The following is an 18978-nucleotide window of genomic DNA, read 5'->3' as shown; positions in this document are numbered from 1 at the left end:
TTGTAATCTATAATAATAATGATTATAATAGCTTGCTTTTATTTCGAGTTTACTTCATGCCAACTCTTGTGCTGAACAAATTATCTGCTTCTCCTTTCATTTAATCCTCTCAAGAACTTTCTGGGGTCATGACCATTGTTGCTCCCATTTAAATATTAGAAAACTAAAGCACAGAGAGGTTAAGTAAATGGTCAAGGTCACACAGCTAGTAAGTGGCAGAGCTTGGATGCAAATCCACACTCATCTTTCCCGAAATCATTGCTCTTAAGCACTATGGCATTCTATCTTCCAATCTTAAGGGCCTGTCTAAAGAATAGAACTCTGAAGCTCAAAATATTTTTCCCCATAAAATGCCTAAGAAAGAAACAGCCAAGAATGACTGTTTCTACAAAGAACATTGGCTGCTTCTCTTTTCTGCTCTTCCATTATGGAGGAGCAATACTAAGTACTGGATGGAGTTCTGAGTTATTCGTACCCGGTGCAGACAGTAGCAGTAGTAACAAACCAGTTCCAATAAAAGACCTAACACTTACATTAACACTGCTTTGGGAATCATACAGATCAAGATGACAAATGATATAATCCGAGACGGCATCCTCAAAGTCATTCAACCCCGCATAAGACGGTGTCAACGATTTCCTCACCCGGATCTTGAAATGTCTGAATGCCATTTTAGCTACGTGAAATGCCTCCTGCACATAAAAATACAGCAAATTTACTTGGTGGGAAGAGGGCAGGTAGAGAAGTCCACAGCAAGGAATGAAGAAAAAATGCCCATCAAAAACTTAACATCATATTGGTCTTCTGATAACTAAACCCAGGGGTCAAAACTATTTCTAATCTGGGAGAAAAATCTAAATTTTGGAAAGTACATAAATACATAAATGACTACTCACGTTCACTAATTTCAAGACAGTTGACCATTGCTCTGGTAATTCTGATTGCAAGAAGCAGGACGGTGCATGCATTTAAGGAAATAAATCACGTGGTTATGTAACTACTTGAGGCAGTTTGATTGATGCCTTGACCCCACAGCAATACTATGATATTTACAGGTCAAGAAATAAGAGAAAACCATCAATCTAATGTTCTTGTCATACATAGATGCATATCAAGTGTCCAACATGTTCCCAGCGTTTATCAATTCAGCAAATATTTATTAAGTGCCTTTATTAATAGTAAGCATGGGGAAAACTCAGTTATGCATGAAAGATATGGCCTCTATAATTACAGAACTGTAACCAACTCGGTAAAAGTGATTCTTAATTATATAAACCAAAGGTTGGCAAACTTTTTTCTGTAAAAAGCCAGATAGTAAATATTTTACCCTTTGCAGGCCATGTAACTGTCTCTGTCACTTTTTAAAAATATGTCTACTGTGTGCACATATGTCCATATTAGAAGATTCAGGGTTTTTTAAAAATCACCCTTTAAAGTGCAAAGTCATTCTTATATTTTAGCTCTTAGGTGGTATTTCTCTCAGTGTCACAGGCCGGGCCAGACATGGCCCAGGGATCGTAGTTTGCTGACTCCTGATATAAATAAATAAATATAAGATTATAAAGTCCAGTAGATTCTGATAATTCTGCTCTCACACCAATGTTTTGTCTTGTTTTTTTAACATTTAACAGTTCTCATTACATACTCCCAGTATCTCAATATGGTACCCATAGAACAAATGCATTTGCTTTAGGAACTGAAGATTACATACAGGCACTTTTTAATCTGCCATACTCAAGCAGCTGATATGTTAACAGTTTTAGTGACTACTCTTAATTAAGTAAACAGAAGAGTTAACATAATCATAGCCTTTTGATTTTTCTAAGAATGGAAAGTAACCAATCAAATGATAGCCCTTAGCAACAATACATCTACCGTGTGCACATATGCCCATATTAGAAGACTCAGTGCAAATCAACTTAGTATACAGCCATTTGAGATAGTCCTACATTTATGAATACTTCAACAAATACCTGGTCAATAGAATTATTAAGATATGTGAATAGTTACTGAGTGTGAAAAATGATTCATCCCAAATGTCTGTAACGAAAGGAAAGGAGAAAGGGAGGGAGGGAGGGGACAGATGGAAAACCCACCCTCCTTCAGCGACCTCAGGCTCTACCAGTTTTGTTAAACTGTCCCGTTCAGTTTCCCAAAATGCCGCCTCCCCGCCGCGCCGGGGACCGCCGAGGTGCGGCGCACGTACCACGGTGGCGATGTAGATGATCCGCTGCACCGTCTCGGCTTTGTCGATGCAGCGCCGCAGCAGGCACTGCGCATCCAGGCGGGCCTGGGAATAGGCATCGCTGAAGCGGGACAGCAGGGCAGCCTTGCGCGCCACGTTGGACAGCTTGGCGCGATTCGGGGACGGGCTCCTGACCTTCGCGACTGCGGTGGAGGGGCTGGCGGACCGGCTGCGGCTGCGGCTGCGGCTGTGGCTGCGGCTGCGGCTGTGGATCTGGCTGCGGCCGCGGCTCTGGCTGCGGCTGCGAGGGGCAGGGCTAGGAGACCGGCTCCTGGCGGACCTGTGGGTGAGCAAGAATCAGGCAGGAAGATCTCTGATTCCCTTCTCTCTCCCGTTCTTGGACTTTTCGATACTTCGCCCCTCATAAGCCAGAAGCCATGGGAGCAAGGAGAGTACGCCTCCTTGGTCTTCACAAGGTCTCAGATAGGATCGCAAACAAGAAACAATACTCTGCATTCGCCTGGTGCATTAGAATTTATAACACACTTTCATTCACTCAGCACATCAACGTATCCTTCAAGCAACCCTCTAAGGTGAGCATTGATTGTTGGCCATTTTACAGATGAGAAACTTGAGGCTCAGAAGAGTTAAGGGGGCCACCCTAGAGTAACACAGCTAGCAAGAGCCAGAGGTACAGAAGTCAGATTTTCAGTATTTCTTACCCTAACTTTGGGCTACTAACACATCACTGAGCTTTATGGTATAAAATGAGATAAATGCTGCTTGAACAATGAGAAAGAAAATCTGTGCTCTCCTTCCAGAGCAGTGGGACCATTTGCAATCATTTCTCCTCTCCAGATACCCCATTTTCACCTACATAATGTTTGCCCGATTTCAGGATAGTAGTGAAAGGTCAAGTGAGCTAATATATGTGGAAGTACTTAGTGAATCACAAAGCACTGTGTCAGTGAAACGTATACTCCTACCACGTACAAAGGGAATTGTCAGACTAGCTAGCCCAGAAGGAAGGGGCTGTCAAAACGGGGAGTTTCATAGAAGAAACTATGGGGCAAAAGGTAGTGCAAATCAGACTCTCTGAAGGTGGGAGGGGAAAAAAAAAAAACCCTCATATACAGCGTTTGCCAATTTCCATGGTGCAACAAATACTCCCAACATAGCCAATTTCAAACTACCAATGTGGTATCACTGAACTCAGAGTTAGGTAGAAATGCCCAGAATCAGTTCTCAGAAGCCAGTACAAGCTGGCACCAGCACAACACTGATGGGGTTATTTCCAAAAATGAAAGACTTAGGTGACATTTAGGGGATTGGAGGCCAGGAGGAGTAGGAGTGGTTTTGATAGCCTGAATCGGGGCACACTGTGGGGCTGGGAGGGTAGGGGAAGAGGGAAGGTGTTAGAAAGAACCAGGAAAATGCAGAGACTCCAAAGAGAAACATCCTGCTTTGTCCTCACTTAACACTGAATGAATGACCTGTCTTAACATTCTGTCCATCAATAGAAGGGAATTTCACAAGAACACTTACCTACACTATCAAACAAAGTGAGATTTTTAAAAAGGGAAATATCCTACAGTAAAATGACAGTTGATCATCCCTGGAGAGAGGACTCCTAGGCCTCAGAGAACAGGACCCTCATATGATGGAACAGTCTTTCAACATGGGTACCACCTTTTGCATCATAAAGTGCTCAAATCTAGTATCAAGCCAAAGAACTTTCCTTTGCATGTCTCAGTTTCATTCCTTAAACTTCAATATCAACCTGAAATTAACTAGTGCCCAAGTATTGTCAATCTAGGCAGTGTTTTCTCTCTGGAAAGGTGCAGTTAAAGAAAACAATCCCTTTACAATTCAAAGCTTCCCTAATGTTGGGGTTTGGGTTCAGGAAGTCATTTTACTTTTTTTCCCAAGCCAAGTTTTTATCACTAACTCAGCAAAAGGGGCTTAAATGAAGAGATCTGTGAGAATTTGTCAGACCTTCCTTGGAGTATAGATTTTTCAGCAGACAGAACAGCTATCTCGTCCTTCAGCGTTCGGAGCTGTTTCTCATAATTGTTTATCGTTTCTGCGTTGCGCTGGTCTACATTCCGTCTGTCGGCGCCCATCGGCTCCGAGTCCCGCAGCTCCACTCTCTTACGCTCGGAGCCCCGCTTCCCTGAGCTCCTATGCTCTGAGTGTCTGTGGCGGGAGTCCTCCTGGGCTTGAAGAGATTTAAGCCTGAACAACAACAACAAAAAAAATGTTTGAAAGAAAAGAGAGGGAGGGAGGGAGGGAGGGAGGAACAGTAACAAACCTCAATTGGCATACTTAACGAGTCTACTCTACTTAGCCTGCCATTCCTGCACTGCAGCTCGATGGAAATGCATAGAAACCAACACAAATTGAGAAAGAGCAGAATTGTCAGGGTCAGGATGCCACTTCATGTCTGCAGTTACATGGGAAAAGCCTCCTGAAGAAAAGGCAGGAGTGCAAATCCTCTAGCCAAAGCAGAGCGGGCAGAGTCAAAGCAGAGTCATCCTATTCTGTATTGGACTGCTTCACTGTGCAAGACTTCTGAAAGCATGTGACCTCCAAAATCTAGTCCAGAAGCTGGTCAAAGATATAACCTATTCTCACACACTCAGATTCGCTGAACCAGTGGGATATTGGGGCGGGGGACCTACAATGGAAACTGAATTACATCCACAATAATAGGCAGACATGTGGACTTACAAAAATAAGGTACTACGGAAACAAGCAAAGCTTTATAAACAAAATTGGCATCCTCATTAATACAAAGAGACATAGCCATGGTAAAAGGGAGCAAAAGCCATAAGAGAACATGCTGTGATGAAAATGACAATGGTGTAAGAAGACAAGGGAAGGGGTAAGATTAAGAAGGATGTAGAAAAGCTAAAAATGCAATAGCAGAATTAAAAGCTGCGCTAGAAATAGTGAAGAACAGAATTGGTGCTATAGGGAATTGCTGAGTAATATGATTAAAGAATTTGAAGTGCTATATCAAACAGGAGATAAGAGGGTAAAATGATGATGAGAGGGGAGTTAGAAGTGGAAAGCAGAACATCACTCCAAGCTAAAATTTATGGGTGTTCTGGAAGAAATCAGAATACTTAGAACATGTATAAAGGCAATAGAAAGGTATTTTCTATTAAATATATATGTATGTATTTTATTACAACTCCCATTTGCTCTTTTTTAAGGGAAAGATAAAAGTTAAGATTAAGAAAAGTATAACCTTAAAGGATCAGTATTTTTTTCCCTTCCAGAAATTTATCTTTAAAGAATAATCTGAAATTTAAACTAAGATTTGCCACAAAAATTATCACAATGTTATTTCCAATGTTGAAAATTGGCATCAAAGTAACTATTCAGTGTTAGAGAAATACCCAAATGCGGAAATATGATGTACCTATTTAAAAATCAAGCTCTGCTTTATTCTTGTTTAAATAGTGTTAAATGAAAAAAAGAGTCTAAAATTTATACTCATATTTTGTTGTCTTAACTTTAACGTTAAGACATTAATTTTTAGTGTACAAATTAGAAGAAATATCAAATGGTGACAGTAACTGACTCTGAAATTATGAGGGGTTTTAGGTTTCTTTCTACTATGTTGGGCTTTGAAGATTTTCTGTAGTAGATAGGTATTGTTTTTGTAGTAAGAAAAATATATAAAACACTAATAAAAATATTGCTGTCTTTCTTCTTTGATTGTGAACAGCTTCTTTCATATTGTAATGGAGCACCCAAAAAAGCTAAATTCAAAGATTAATCAGCAGGCTGCAATAATCCTGTCATTTTTTTTTCTTACTGCTTTCTTAGCTGATTTATTTCCTCCTCTGCAGCCAAAAGGGATATGGCCGATCTGTTCTTGGTTTCTTCAAGAGTCTTTTCAGTTTCAGCCAGACTGTAAGAGAAATCAGTAACTAAAGACAGATTTTCCAAAATTGGCAGACCTTCTAAATCAAAGCATAGGTTCTCTCGGGAGCTTTTGCCATATGATATAAATTCAACATAAACAAGATCAAATTATAAGACATCTGCATACAATCAGATGATATTACAAATATTATGGAGCACTGGTATGCAAAAACATGCTAGCATCTTGCATCTTTTCTTGATGTCAAACACAAAGAAAACAGAGCTACTATCCCTAAAAGGCTATGTAATAATTATTGATATTAGAAAGTAAAGGACAAAGAAACTTGTTCAGTTTCTTCTTTCTCACCCTTCTACTTCATCTGCTGTAATCACATAAAATCCCCAGGTTGTCTCTCTATATAAAATTTCCATTTTTCTGTAATAAACTAATAATCTATTCTTATTACTATGCACTGTAGAACTGCATTTGACTTAATTTTCCCAGACTTACTGAATATAAAAAAATTATTTTCCTGCCTATAAAGTCATCCACTCCTACACTTGACTACCAAGTATTTCGCATCTTTCTGCCTCTAACTTCCACAACTAATTGAGCACAATTTTCCTCAGTTTTCAACCTAGTTTGGTCACTGTTAGTTTCAAGGACTCTCTTCATTATAGGCAAATCATAATAAACCATACTATTTCTTTAGGTTTCTCTAAATTAGAAAAAAAAAATGAGGTGATGGATGATAATGAATGAAGACCAATAGTTCTCAAGGAAGTTATCCTAGTATGGTGACAGATCATGGGTTGGTAAAGGTTTCTTGACTTCTCTGACCCTACATCCTTGAGGGAACACCCAGGCACAGTAGTTCTGAGGCTAAAAGATAATGGCTGCTATCCAAACTCACACCAGTCGTCCTCCTTACACTGGGATGGAAAAAGGGCAGGTTGAACACTGGTCTCCCCTACAGAGTGAGGCAGATTGAGAAATAATGGACTAGCAGGATCTCTATCAAATCCCCACAGATCCCAGCCAATCAGACAATACAAGAGATAGTGTGAGTTTCCCAAATTCCATCTCATCCTCTTCTCCTCCTCTAACAAATGCCCACTCATCCAATGAGTGCCTCTCCAAAGGCCACACAAAGCTTGCCTCCCCTTCTGAGCTCCTCCAACACGTGTTCATATTTACAATCTCATTACACACACACTGTGAACTACTTGAAGGCAAAGACTTTACTTTATTCATCTCTTTATCCCCAGCACCTAAAACAATGCTTATCATATAGTTTTTTTTAACCTGAAAAATGAATGCATGAATGAATGAAATGTCTCAAGTCTAAAAGAAAACCAAAGTAGCAATAACTTCATGATAGGGCTACTGGAGGTTGAAGGGAAATTGCTGTGATTTAATTGCAATGTGAATATGTTATAGTTTTTTAAAGTGTATATTGGAAAATGAGCATTTTTATCAAGAAAATTGTGGAAAATTAAAAGAAGAAAATAGATCAGGAAAATAAGAAGAGAATGAATAGTAATCTTTTTTTTTCTCTCAAAGCATGGCATACGTGTGTGAGCACATATACATACAAGCAAACATCTATGCTAATTTGGCCCCCTTGGGTGACAGAGAGAAAGGGGGTATATTCATGTGACAAGCATTGTTTTTAGCAGGCTAACATATTTTATTTATTTTTTATTATGGATTTATTCATCCATTGAACAAATTATTGAGAATTCACTAGGTGCCAGGCATGATGCTGGGGGCTGGAGATAACAACAGTGTCAGGACAGCATCCCAGAACGGTAATCCTTCAGAGCTTCCGGTCTAGTGGGTCATAAATAGGCAAATTTTTCAAGGTTCCAAATTGTTGTAAATGCAGTTCTTAAATTATAGTGAAAGAAATTAAAGGAAGGGAAGAGGAAAGATCGTTCAACGTATAGTGGTCACAGACTCTGAGGAAGTCACGCTAAACGGAGACCTGAAGGACCAGAAAAAGGCAGCCATGCCAAGAGCCGGCGGAAGGCTTCCGTTTTTCTGAAAGCGCATGCGCAAGGGCCTCAAGGTGAGGAAGTAGACGGTCAACTGGGTGAGGGTAGCTGGGCCGGGGATGAGGGTGGAGGGCGCGGTAGGACCAGGTAACGCAGGGCTGGGAGAATCCTGGGAAAGAATTTAGAAATTTTGTCTAAGTATAGAAGGAAGCTCCTAACAGCTTTTAAGCCAGGGGATGACTTGACACGGCACAAAGATATCTATATTTGCAATGTAGAAAGTGGATTGTACTAGAGCAAAAACTGAAACAGGGAAGCCAGCTGGAAAATTGGTTAAGACAAGAGGTAACAGAGGCTTGACCAAGGGCAATGGTGGGAGAATAGAAAGTAAGGAATGTGTGTGGGAGACGTTTAGGAGGTAGATTCCATTGGATGTTCTTATAGATCAGATATAGGAAATGAAGACAAGTGAGATTTCTAACCAGGTCCAGACACAAAATCCAGTGGTCTACCCTTGTCTAGGGTTTGTCCCACCTACACAGACCTGTCCCCATTCAGCACTCTACCGAAATCTGCATCTTTGGAACTGAGTCACAGCCAAACTGGTCTCCACGAGGTTAGACATGGGAACCTCCTTGGGTGGGCAACTCATTCTACAGTAGGTAGCACCCTGGCTTTAGAGACAGGTAGGCTGAGTAGGAGAAGGAGGAGAGATCTGGCCACTATAGAACATGGGGAATAGCCTCCATCACTTCTGATGCCTTAAAAAATAGAAAATGAACCACACATGGGTTAAAAGCAACCCAAAACCAAAGTAGGAAATTCAAGGAAAAGCAACAAGTAACTTCCTGTGTGCAACTTTCAAATGATGGGTGGTTTAAAAAAAAAAAAAGCATGCAGTCATAGTTTTGGGTCCATGATGCCCCTGGTGGGTAACTACAGAGCCACAGTGACAGGAGAGGAAGGTAGGAATTCCTGGCTCCTGTGGGTGCTGATTGAAGTCAAGAACCAGCAAGGTCTCGAAGCTTTGCCTGACAAGCAGAGGCAAATGGAGACAGCAGCAGGGGTCACTGAATGTCCCCAGGAAACTCAACCAGACAAGCTACAACTCAGCACCCATCAGCACAAGACGTTAGTGCTCAGGTGGAACGGAGGCAGCAAGAACCCAGAGGGCAGCACCAGACCAAGAGTCCCTCTCCTCCAGCACCCGGAGAGCGTGCAAGCATTCTCCACCAATAGATGCCAGTCTATGGAAGGAGAAGGGCAATGAAGCCCCTTGGGAGGGCAAACACAGCCTCTAACAGAAGTTTGAGCTTGGAATTAATGGAATATATACACAAAAGGAACTCTGCTAGACCCAAAAAGAAGTGGCAGATTTAAAGATCCTCCTTAGCCCTCTCCAAATCAGGTGACATTCATTGAAATAAGTCATAGAACTTCAGAGGAATTATGCTTTTTGCACATCACATTTATAAATCTTGACTGCTGCTGCTATTAAACCACCCATTGACCATGGCTCCAATTGGAAAAATGAATGAGGGTGTGTAGAAGTAACTCTGTGTGTGTGTGCGTGTACACATGCTCCCACACACAAGGAAAAATGTCTGGAGTAAAATACGCCAAAATGTTAACAGGCATGAGATAATGGATGATTTTCATCTTTATGCTTTTATTTGTTATATGCATTTTGAGAAGGAAATGTGCACTACTTTTATAATAAATCAATCCATTAAGATGTTTTCCTTAGAAGGAAATCTCTTCAGAGAACAAGGCCAAATGCCACACCCTCTTCCATCACAAGCCGTGACTAGTTAAAAAAGAAGCCCTGGCTGTCCTCTCCACGTCAGCGTTGGGGCAGAGCCGTGGCAGGAGAAACATCTTGCTGACGGACTTTTGTGACATATGTTGAAAGCAGTTGTATCACATTTGTCTATCTGCCTCAAGTCCAAACCCAAAGTTTGCAATTTTCTTTGCAGTGATTCCTGGAGCTTGCTGCCCTGTCTTTGCATGTAGCATACATCTGACATCCATGCCTGGTATTGCTTAACTGTTTTGAAATATATTTTTTTTATATCTAACAGTTATTCCAAAATTTTGATTTGTTCTTGATCAGGCGTATCTACCCCCATCAGAGACAATCGATGGAGAGATGCAGCCTGCTTCGTCTTACTTTTGCTGTATTTCTCTTAGTTTTCCTCTTTACCTGATCTTTCACCCTCTTTAACACTCCCCCTTCTGCATCTTTTCCTTTTTCCTCCCTCAAGATAGCTTATCGATGCAACGATCTTTCTCTTTTATAAATATGGGCTGATAGTGGGTATGGAGAAGAAATGGCCGCAGAAATGGAGCCAAGGGAACCAGGGTCTTAGGGATCATCATATAATATAGAAATCCTGTTCCCAAATTCAAAGACACTGACTCCCAACACACACACATACACACACACACACACATCATATTACTTATTTACAAACGTCTACATTTTCCATGAGCCACTATTCTCCTTTCAAACTTAACAATTAAGTTAAGAACAAGCAATTCTTTTGGGAAGAAGATAACTTGCATTCCTCTTACTCGTCTTGAACCTGGTTGAGTTGACTACGTGTTGAGTTCAAGTCAGAGTCTAATTGTTGTAAGTCCCGATCCCGAAAACCAGACTCTTTGTGTCTCTCCTTATCAAACGTGTCCTGGAAAGACACACAAATCAAAAGGTAGTCTCAACACATGAAACCATGTGGACAGATTGCAAAAACATCATGCTGGGCAAAAGAAGTCAAGCCCCAAAGAGCACATAATGTATAGTTCCATTTACATGAAGTTTGGTGCAGGCAAAATTAACCGAGAGTGATAAAAATCAGGAGTGGTTGACCTGCGGGTGGAGGGAGGGGACTGGGAAGTGGCACAAGAGGATGCTCCAAAGAGATGCAAACACTTCTCATCTTCGTAGAGGTGTGTTACATGGATATATCCATTTGTAAAAATTCATCAATCTATGGTTTTCACTGAAAGTAAATTATACCTCAGATTTTTTTTAAAAGACATTGAAATATCTTACATCTTTATACTCAGAATAACACCTACAGGGGGTAAAAATCTAAGAAGTATATGAAAATTCTTATGTCAAAAAGTTGGTTTAATAACGACTTACGTCTATGGAACACTTACCTCATGTAAATTGTTTCCCATGTTTATCATATTTAACTGTCACAATGACCCTGTTAGTTCAGCAGAAGCATTGTCCCCACTTAGCAGATGAGGAAACTGAGACCTAACAGGTTAGACAAACTACCCCCGGACCATAGAGGGTGGATTAGCATTCTTCGCAGTGATCTCTAACCAGGAATCCTTCAGCCACTGCCTTCATAAGGCTCTCTTGCTTAGAACAGCTTGCTCTAAATGCTTCAATTTTTGGAGGGATTTATGTAAATCCATCCAAACACTGATGCCATGCCATAACCATAATGATGCCAGTGCCTTAACCAAAGTACGTTTTCTCTTTCCAGCCTGGTCCTCAACTGTTAAAACACTGCCACTGTCCCCTGGAAATCATCAATATCAACCACAAATTATGACCCTCTTTATCAGTCTACCAGAATTGAGTTTTCTTCTTATCTTAGAAGTTTCCTATTAGTTTTATTTTTTTAAACTCTTTCAGAATACAGAGCTTTCCTCCATCTAACAATCTCTTTCTCTTCTGACCTCTCCGTGGTACCCCATCTGGATGACTAACTTGTCATTTCAAAGTTACTTTTTAACCTCTAGAGTGGGCCCAGCAATGTCCCAGATGCAGACTACCACCAGGCCCTTTTCACAGCTGAGGAAGCAGAGGCTCACTGAGTTGCCTAAAGTCATACCACCAATAAGCAAGGAAGGCTGAGATGTTAATACCGATCAGTCTTAAGAGAAAACTCAATCCATTATGCCATCTACTACTGTATGTATAGAGACTCATATTTTATACCTGGGTCCCAATTCCCTGACTAGAGTTGAGCCCCTTACTAAGTTAAAAACCATGTATTACATATGTTTGATTTCCCAGAGCCTGATTAGATGCTGACAACCTAGGATGCCTTTAGCATCCCTACCTGTAGAGAGGGGACCTTGCTGTCGACAGGTTTTCCCAGGGAAGCAGCAGTAAAGGAGGCCTCCAGCCAAGGCAAAAGGCGTGATTTGATTGTTTCCACACCATCATAATGTCCTCCTAGAAGAATCCATAAATCAGGTCAGTGAGAGAAATCCAACCACACCAGTCCAGTCAGAGAGCACAGAGAAGGGACAAAGGAAAGGAAGGGGAGGGGAGGAGAGGGGAAGGGGACACACCAGCCATTCTCACCTTCTTGGGCTGTTGTGGTGAGGATCCCAAAGAGTTGTCCCTGCACTTTGGCAACTTGTTCAATGAGTTCGAGGCAGTGATTTAGATTTTGATCACATGAGTTCGTCTGCAAAGCCAGAACAGTAGATGTCAGTGCAATTCCCTAATTCTGGGACCCACTGTGGGTGGGCAGGCACCTCGCTTTACACAAGTGCCACCTGGCTCTGGTACAGTCCCAGGGCAGAGACTGCTGTGTGCTCACCAAAACACATTCCCTCTCCTCCTGGCACACAGCTAGACTGCTTCCCCCAGCTTCCCTGGCAGTTGGTGTGGTCATGAAACCGAGTTCCAATCCATGGGATTGGAAGTGATGTGTGTCTGTCCTGAGAGATGGTCTTCTCTCTCTTTCTCCCCATCTACTAGCCAAATGCAGAGGACCCAATAGAGGACTCCAAAGGCATAAGGGATAATGGAGCCACAAGCCTTAGAAGGCTCCTAACTGAACACTTGAACTATTACATAACCAAGAAAGTTTTTTTGTGGGTACTAAGTCACTGAAATTTGGGGACTGTTTTTATAGCAATAACCCTGTCTCCACACTCAATGGAACCCTGCAAAAAATTCTTTTATAAAGGGACTCTTCCTTTTGTAACACAATACAAATCACTGTCTCCTAATTTACCCACTTCATTGGTTCTTATCCTCTACCTAAGTTCAATAGATACAAAAGAGCACTACTTGTTAACAATAAGAAGGTATTGCTGGGTTGAAGATACAGTGGAGAGTAAGACAAAAAAAGATGGCCCAGGCCATATGGCGATACAGACTCGTGGAGGAGAGGCGAGAGCAGTGACCCTGCAGTGGAATAATAAGTCATACTATGGGGATGAGCACAAGGTTACCAAAGAGCCCGTTGTCTTAGAAAGTTAGGGAAGGCTTTGGAGAGGAAGTGCAATCTAGGCGAGAAGAAATTGGGGAGGTTTGGGGAAAGAATTGGTTGGTTCAAGTGGTTATGGAAAATTCTAAGCAATTTGAACAGAACAGAAGAAGCCGGGAAGTAGACTTTTCAGCTATTTTTCTAGTTTTGTCATCTCGTTGGTAACCTTTTACCATTTCCTTCGTTAGCCAAATCTTTAATTAATTCTAACTCTAAAGGAACAAACACAACTACAAGTAACAAATCGTGTGGGTGTAAAAACACATAGATTCATGTGTCACATGAAGCCATAATGAGGCACTAGGAAGCCCAAGACAGGAAGTGGGGGATAGAAACTAGAACGAAGAAGAAAAGTTTAGATGACCTCTAGGCAAAAGTCTATAAGTAAAATGCAGATCTGTGTCAGCAAGAGAAATGGTTCAGACTGAGCAGTAAGCTCTTGTGGACAGCGGCTGTGCCTGGTCCGTTCATTGTTGCATTCCCAGCTCTGCATCCTAGCATCTCTTCTATTCAAACTCAACACATATTGGAAGGATGAATGAAAATTAGATGATTCACCCACTTTGGCTTTATTACATAGCCTCTAAGTGCCAGGCACTGTTAATGCTTTATGTACATAAACTCAGTTAATCCCCGCAATATTACTCTAGGGGACAGGAGTATCATTGTCGTCATCCCCATTTTCAGAAGAGAAAACTGAGACCCAGAGAGGTTAAATAATGTGCCCAAGGTTATTTAGCTAGTAAAAAGTCAGAACTGAGACCTGCTTCCAGAGCCCACACTCTTAACTACTAAACTGTACTGGCTTTTAGATCGTGATTAGCTCTAATCTGAAGACTTAATGATGTGACAAAGAAATGAATGAGGGTGGCAGTCAGGGAGGCCTTTCTGAGGAGGAGACATTGGAGGTAAGTCCCGGATGCAAAGCACTAGAGAAAGAGCATGTGGGGCTGCGGGAACAGCAAGGGCAAAAGCCGATGGCCCAAACAAGTTTGGCAACCTTGCGACATGAAGCAGGTGCACGGGGCAGCAGGTAGGTGGTCAGAGAGGTTGGCAGGACAGATCCTGGAGGGCCCTACAGGCATGGTAAGCAGTCTGGATGGGCTGAACTTACTGTAGCAGAGGGGGAGCTGCTGGTTTATTTTCCATTCCTGGGAAACAGTACCTGGTGACTAGCTCTGTTGTAGCACTGATTTCTGTTGCTGCCATTTCTTTCTTTGTCTCATCCTCTTATCTTTTTCTCTTAAAAAGACTTTAAAAGAGTTTTGTTATAAATGGCTTTGCCTTTCTCATGTTTGTACTAGTTGTCGGGCCACTAGTATCCATGGCAAACTGAAGGGTCCAATGATATCTGATGAGTGATGAGTGATGTTGCTGACGTGATCAGAACATCGGAACCCACAGCCTGAACAGCTACCTCCATTCCTTCCTCGCTGAACAAGCAGCTCCTGGTCCATTGCTGTTTCACTCCTGCCCTTACCACAGTGAACTTCAGTTCCCCGCTTTACAGCCTTTTACTCTGGCTAGATCATGTCGTGTGCTAAGTGGGCAGAGAATGGGCTCGGGAGTCAAGCAGACCTGAGTATCTCAGCTCTGCCCCTTACCACAGAGCTGTGTGATCCTGCAGAGGTTCTTTAACCTCTCTGAGCCCATTTTCTCTCCAGGAAAAAGAGAATAATGGCCTGTAGAGTGTTAAGAGAATTAAATCAAAATAATTCGAGTTCCACACCCTAAAGGTAAAAAGATGTTCAACAGTTAGTACCTGCGAGGTGGTACACAGAACTGAATGGAGCAGTGGACTGAGTGGGCAGACTGTGGTTCAAATATGGTTCTCCACTTATTAGCTGCCTTTCCTTAGAAAAGACCTTTTAAATATGAGCCTCCATTTACTCATGTTTAGAAGGTGATCTCACGAGCTAACTTAGGTGTAGAGTAGAGGAGGTATTTAATAATTAGTATTATTGTAGTGTTATTACTGTATGCTCCTATGCCTTGCCCAGTGTCTGCTACAAAGTTGGGGTCCAATGTTTGTCAACTGAGTGTGTAACACAACTTAAATACTATATCAGATGGTTCCTGTTCCCAAAACGTGTCACAACATGCTGCAGCAGTCTAACACAAAGCATTGCACAAGACACTCAAGTTGCAATAGAGTGACATTATTCTACCAATTGCTCCCACAAGATAAATAAAACAAAAATATGAGCTAAAACTATACTATCTTCTAATTCCAAAGTTCATCCATTTACAAATCACTGAGTGCCTTTAATTTGTAAGCCTTGGGCTGTCATCTCAGGAAACAAAACTCCATTAAAAAATAAAAAGTTGCCTGCTGTCAATGAGCTCACCAGCTGGGGAAGTAGGATGGAGAATAGGAAACCCAGAAAGAATGAATAATTCCCTTAGAGTTTATTAAATGCTCTAGGAAGATAGTGAATTGTACAAGGAGCAAAACGCACTCTGGTGAGGGGTAAGCCGTTGGAGCAGGGACCAAGGCAAGAAGCAGCAAGGATGCCAGGGTCCAGAGACCAAATAATGAAGGACTTGATTTGCCACATGAAGAGCTCTGGGCTTTGTCCCATCACTGAAAGATTTAATAGGGCAAGTGGAGGATTTGTTTTGCACTTCACAAGAATTAGTCTGGCAGGAGTGGACCAGATAGTTAGGATTGGAGAGCGAGTCTGGTGAGGAGATAGGAAGGTGTAACGTCTGGCTGAGGGATGCTACGAGCTGTGGAGATGACAAGGGTCCCCTAAAAATCCTCCACAGCCCCCAAATCACATCTGTGTCAGCCAAGGTCCCCTGGATTCTAGCATTATCTGCGGAGAAAGTTAGGAGGTTTGGAAACAGGAAAGAGGTGTAAGAGGTGGGATACTGTTTTCAGATAGTTTAAGGGGTTCAAAGGACCTCCAGATAAAGACGTCCAGTGATAGTTCCCTAACCATTATTGAACATGTACTCTATCCCAGCCAGGCACTGTGCTAACAGTTTTAAATACATGTTTAAACGTTTCATTTAATCATCAAAACAGCCCTCCAAACTGGATACCATCCATCATCTTGAATTCACCAGCGAGGAAAAAATATCTTAAGTAATTTGGAAGAGATAATGGTCAGGCTGGAAACTCAAACCATTCCCGTTGCTTCTGGCACTGGAGCCAAACTCTCAAACATGCTTTTTTACCGAAAGTAGTTGGAAAGTAACCTGGATCTCAGAAGAGAGATGGGGATTGGGGATGCAGCTTTGGAAGCCTCCAGTAGAGGGAGCGTGGAAGCCAGGTGCACAGATGAGCGGCGAGGGGACTAAGGGCAGGACAGAGGGTAATTTTGCTATTTCAGAAGTGGGCTGAGGAAGAAGGGCCAGTGAACAAAAAACAAAACAAGAATAGTGAGCAACAAGAGGGACAGCCAAGAAGAAAGATGAATTACCAAGAAGCCAAAGAAGGAGATGAGTTATTCTCTGCTTTACCTGTGTATCTATGCTCTCAGCAAATCTTTATGGAGGGAGCTACTGGGTGCTGGATGCTGGGATGCAAGACAGTCTCTTGCCTTGAGGAATTTTTATTTATTTTTTTAATTGAAGTATAGTTGATTTACAATGTTGTGTTAGTTTCTGGTGTGCAGCAGAGTGATTCAGTTATACATTTATATATATTCTTTTTCATTATAGGTTATTACAAAATATTGAATACAGTTCCCTGCACTATATTGTAGAACACTGTTGTTTATTTATTTAAATACAGTAGTTAATATCTGCAAATCCAAAACTCCTAACTTATCCCTCCCCCACCTTCCCACTTTGGTAATCATAAGAGTTTTTTTCCATCTGTGAATCTGTTTCTGTTTTGTAAATAAGTCCGTTTGTGTCATTTTTTTAGATTCCACATATACGTCCTATCATATGGTATTTGTCTTTCTCTGACTTCACTTGCCCCCAAGGAATTTATAATCTAAGATAAACATGTAAATGAATGCAAAACCAAGTATCACTTGCTATAAGAAAGGTAGTTCCAGAATTCAGAGGTGAGGCTCAAAGGAGGAAGTGGTAGGAAACCAAGAAGATTCAGGAAAGCCTTCGCCTGAGGGGTGTGTGGGCTCTCACTCTTAGAAATTCTAATTGCTCTATTGTGGGGTCTGGACATTAAAAAGCTTTCTAGATGATTTGTTACGTGTAACTAAGATCAAGAACCACAGCACTGATGGACAGTAAGATCAATTTAGTGAGTCTCACCCACCTACCCCTAAAAAAAAAAAAAGAATGAAAAAGAAAATAGTACATCACAATTATGAAAGATAAGAATTATTTGTGAAAACTTTGTTTCAGTTATCTAAGTATAAGGGCATATATGTGCTATGTTGTGAAGTAAAATGCATTAACTTCTGTGGGTAAGTTTCAGAAACACTGTCTCAGAGGCTTTGCCCGGGTTGAGAATCACTGGTGTGAGCAGTGAGGAGCCACAGAAATGGTCCCACAAACAGCTGTACAAAAATTGGATCAGAGTGGGGCGTGGAGGAAGGCAGGAAGTCAATAGTAATACGCCACGTTGCAGGTGTGGAACTTCAACAAGCAAACTTCAAACTCATTCTAGTGGCTTCATGTAGATTAGAAAAGTAGAGGTAACAGAAGAAAGTAGAATATTCCAGCCTATAACCACCAGCATTATTAACAGTAAAAAAAAAAAAAAGTATTCTTTTGAAGCTGCCAACCCCTATGCAAGAGATGGGCTACCAGCCTCCTTTTGTAACCGCGATGGCTGTGAAAATCCTGTGAGTTGTTAGGGACAGAATTCTTGCACAGCCTGCAGCTGCTGCACCTGGACCTCTTCTCCCTGCAGCTGCAGACATCACTGCAACAAAGTTCACTTGAGATCTGCCCTAAACATATGCCAGAAGCAGGTTTTCCCACATATGCAAGAAATGATTGGCTTTTGTATAAGAGCAATAGCAGCTAAAGGGGAAAGGTGGGAGAGAGTTGACAGATCTTTAAAAGGTAGAATCCTCAGGGCTTGATGAACTCATTTTCAAGGTGTGATGGATAGGAAGGGCGCCCAGGGTTCCCAACTTGGGCCACAGGGGAGATTGTGATGTCATTGCCCAGTTAGAGGTCACAAGAGGAGGACCAGCAAGACTGGAAGCAGGATAACTAGTCCTGTCTGGTTTGTGTTGGGTCAGAGGATGTGGACATTCACATGGAGCTGTCTGGAGCTAATAGGTGGCCATCCAGGTCAGAAGCACTGGAGAAATGCCCAAGCTGGAGATAGATTTGGGAGTCACCAGCATCTGGGAAGTAGCTAAAGCCATCAAATTGGATAAGATGTGTCAAATGCTGCAGAGAAATCAAGGAGATAAGGACTATGAAAACAAAAGATTGGATTTGACTGACCACCAGGTGGCCTCTAGTGACCACTGTGAGAGCAGTTATAGCAGAATGATGTGGGGGCGGGGCGAGGGGTGTGGTACTTGATGTTGTTCCAAATTGTTCAGGTTGAGGAACAAACAAGAGTTAAAGACACAGATGTGGGGGAGGGTATAGCTCAAATGGTTGAGCACATGCTTAACATGCACGAGGCCCTGGGTTCAATCCCCAGTACCTCCATTTAAAAAAAAAAAAATAGTAATAATAATTAAATAAATAAACCTAATTACCTCCCCATCCCCTGCAAAAAAAAAA

General features: G+C 41.7%; 1 protein-coding gene across 7 annotated transcripts in view; it reads right to left on the bottom strand.

Moving 5' to 3' along the window:
• Nucleotides 1–18978, bottom strand: part of SPATA18 (spermatogenesis associated 18) — a 44067-nt gene that overhangs the window by 9767 nt on the left and 15322 nt on the right. For all 7 annotated transcript variants that reach the window (XR_004326223.1, XM_032497281.1, XM_032497289.1 and 4 more), the window contains 7 exons: nt 12393–12498; nt 12145–12260; nt 10634–10746; nt 6012–6107; nt 4181–4420; nt 2207–2525; nt 534–692 (listed from right to left, as the gene is read on the bottom strand). Coding sequence is in view for 6 of the 7 variants with exons in the window: in XM_032497281.1 (XP_032353172.1) it covers nt 534–692; nt 2207–2525; nt 4181–4420; nt 6012–6107; nt 10634–10746; nt 12145–12260; nt 12393–12498 (1149 nt within the window). In the remaining variant the exon portion in view is untranslated. The remainder of the gene's footprint in view (nt 1–533; nt 693–2206; nt 2526–4180; nt 4421–6011; nt 6108–10633; nt 10747–12144; nt 12261–12392; nt 12499–18978) is intronic.

Source organism: Camelus ferus, chromosome 2, assembly GCF_009834535.1.
Source record: "Camelus ferus isolate YT-003-E chromosome 2, BCGSAC_Cfer_1.0, whole genome shotgun sequence".
Classification (NCBI taxonomy): domain Eukaryota; kingdom Metazoa; phylum Chordata; class Mammalia; order Artiodactyla; family Camelidae; genus Camelus; species Camelus ferus.
Note: the sequence above shows the minus strand (reverse complement) of the source record. Positions and strands in the feature narration are given on the sequence as shown.